The sequence below is a fragment of the Vitis riparia genome, chromosome 16, assembly GCF_004353265.1.
Source record: "Vitis riparia cultivar Riparia Gloire de Montpellier isolate 1030 chromosome 16, EGFV_Vit.rip_1.0, whole genome shotgun sequence".
Classification (NCBI taxonomy): domain Eukaryota; kingdom Viridiplantae; phylum Streptophyta; class Magnoliopsida; order Vitales; family Vitaceae; genus Vitis; species Vitis riparia.
In genome coordinates, this window is record NC_048446.1 from 4,627,396 (window position 1) to 4,630,056 (window position 2,661).

The 2,661-nt window shown below is 34.5% G+C and overlaps 1 protein-coding gene across 1 annotated transcript; it reads right to left on the reverse strand.

The window, feature by feature from the left end:
- Window positions 1-312: 312 nt before the first annotated feature.
- On the reverse strand, window positions 313-1,200 carry LOC117934199 (putative germin-like protein 2-1). The gene is made up of 2 exons (XM_034855842.1): window positions 1,016-1,200; window positions 313-924 (listed from the first exon to the last, which is right to left on the reverse strand). Exons 1-2 carry the CDS (start codon window positions 1,134-1,136, stop codon window positions 368-370), a joined length of 678 nt encoding a protein of 225 aa, XP_034711733.1. The 5' UTR covers window positions 1,137-1,200; the 3' UTR covers window positions 313-367.
- Between the last annotated feature and the right edge of the window lie 1,461 nt (window positions 1,201-2,661).

A 2,661-nucleotide genomic window follows, 5' to 3' on the forward strand; every position in this document is an offset into this window, starting at 1 on the left:
TACTACCTCATATTTAAACATATTTTAAAGTAATTTTTAGATACAAAAATAAGTCTATACTTTTTTTTATACACGTTTCTTGTTTTCATAGAGAAATTATTACTATTTGCGGGAAAACGGCCTAAACAATTTAATATAGCAATGATTATTATTGTCTTTTAATCTTTTGAATTATTCACTAATAATTTAGCATGGTATAAGGGTTTTGCTTCGATGAGAAAAAAATGAAATTTATTGGATAGCTGAATGATGAAAATTAAATATAATTATTTTCATAGGGATATGCAAAGCTTGATGGTTGCATATTTATACAATCTATTTGTAGTATTATAATGAGTAGCTGGATCTGCATGGTGAGTCCTTCCTCCTAGTAGGTGTGATTGTCAGTCCAGAACTGAGATTGAAGATTGTTAATCACATTCTTGTCCACTTGGAAGGCCTTTGTGAGAACATCAACTGATATTGCTGGCTTTGATCCAAACACTGCATTTGCAATGGTGATCACGCCTGGGTTCTGGCTACCCAGTGAAGCAATGGCCACTGCGTTTGTTGTTCCCACATTGAGCTGGAAGTGAATGAGGCCTTGTGGGAAGACGAAAACGTCTCCTTTGTAAAGGACCTTGGAGATGAGGCGGTTGTCACGATTAGAGGTGACAAAGGCCACATAAAGTGTCCCCTCCAAGACAGTGAGGATCTCTGTGGCTCGAGGGTGGATGTGGGGAGGGTTGAGACCGTATGGCGCATAGTCAACCCGAGCCAGGGAAACGCCAAGGGTGTTGAGTCCAGGTATCTGTGCCACGTTTGCTAGTGTGACCATCGACCTAAGTTTGTTTGATGTACTCTCTGGAACACGAAGCCCCGAAAAGAAGAAATCATTTGGCGTTGCCAGCTTTGGATCCTTGAAGAATTTCCCATTCACAAACACTGCAAAGCAACAAATATATTAGGACTTATGTAGCCTTAGAAAGATCGATCTACATAGATGAGAATACTAGAGAGAGTATGAGTATTTTACCGGTGTCCTTTGTATCGTTAACAGCTACACAGAAGTCCTGAAGAGGACTGGGATCAGAGGCAGAGGCAACAGAAAATGCTGTGGCCAAGAGTACAATGTACGCAAGGGTGTTAGCTCCCATCTTCTTCCTGTTATACAGTTAATTCTTTTTGAGTAATCTCTGATGGAAGAGCAATGAATTTTACCAATACAATGAGTTTCTTTGATTTGCAATTTTACTAATACCCGATTGTCTATTTATAGATGAAGAGTCTCAGACATGTTCCAACTTTGAAGCAGTCTCGTAACATTCATTAAGCAAAAGCCAAAATTCACAACGAATCTACTTAATTGATCAGGTACTTTGCGGCTAACAGGTCTGTGAATGTGTGATATATAAGATCTGTATTTTTGGTTTATTTATTCTGCTGTAGCAGTTTTGACCACGTCCCATGCCATCTACCAGGTTTCTTCAGGTGAAGAATATGTTAATATTTTGCCAGAACTTAGATATGTAATTAGAAGAGATCCAAGGAAGGTTATAAGACTAGTTCTACTTATTTAAGAAACTTTGCAACTCAAGTTGCTCAAGGGACTTCCCTTTGACATTACTTTTAGAAATCATTTCTAATACTAGAAAATATTTTTAAAATTTTGAAAAATGACTTTGAGAGCTTTCTTGAGAAGCACTTGCTAGTATATCTCCCAAAAACACTTTTTAAAGAAATCATTTCAATTAAGAGTATGTAAATGAAATTAAGTTGGACCAGGATGGTATGTTAATGAAAGTAATTGTTCAATTTGACTTTTCATTTAACTGATTCCCTCTGCTTTGATTTGTTCACTGACTTTTCATTTATCTCAATGATGGGATGCCGGACACAGACCAAGCACCAAGGACCCACCAATTGTATGTTGAAAAGTTGAACTCTTTTATTTCTTCTAATCAATTGTATTGGAATATTAAAAAAAAAAATTTACAAATTGAAAGGATCTTGCGAACATCAACCAGCATAACATCACGCAGTGTGTAATAATTAATTATGTAGTAAGACTGAATTAATTAAGTTGTTACTTGCTGTATACGTACAATGTTTAAATGGTCGTAGAAATCAACAAGCTAAGACAAACTTTGAGGACTTGGTAATTTACATAATTTGTTTTTCATTTGGATTAGAATAGTTAGTATCGTTGAAAAGTTAAACTTGATTTAGAAACTTTCTAGATAATGGAATCAGATTTAGTTTCTAAAAATCGAGAGAATATTTTATTTTTGATTGGTTATTTTAGTTTCTATTTTTGACTTGTTAAATCATGGAAGGTTTCATATGTTATTATTAGGAGTTTCTATTTTGTTAAGTGTGAATAACTATAAATAAGAGATTTTGTAATATTTGAATAAAAGAGTGGTGGAATACAATAAAAGTTTTTAATTCTCCCTAATTTTATTTTCCTTTGTAATTGTTTGTATTTCTCTATTAACCATATTCTCCAACAAATTAGGATCAAAGTTTTTGCATGCCCAACAAATTTGTATCAGAGCCATGTGAAAAATATGGCAAGTAGGATATATCTGTTTCAAGGTTCGTAACTCAACAAAGATAATTAAAACAATTGGAGTATCAAGATAAAGACTTCGATTCGTAATTAAGACGCATGGAAGGTTG

What these genes read in the sequence shown, in the direction of transcription:
- LOC117934199 (XM_034855842.1), bottom strand. Translation starts at nt 1,136, where the DNA reads ATGGGAGCTAACACCCTTGCGTACATTGTACTCTTGGCCACAGCATTT. An exon ending in TAACGATACAAAGGACACCG is followed by an intron (nt 925 to 1,015) that starts GTAAAATACTCA and finishes GTTGCTTTGCAG; the next exon opens with TGTTTGTGAATGGGAAATTC.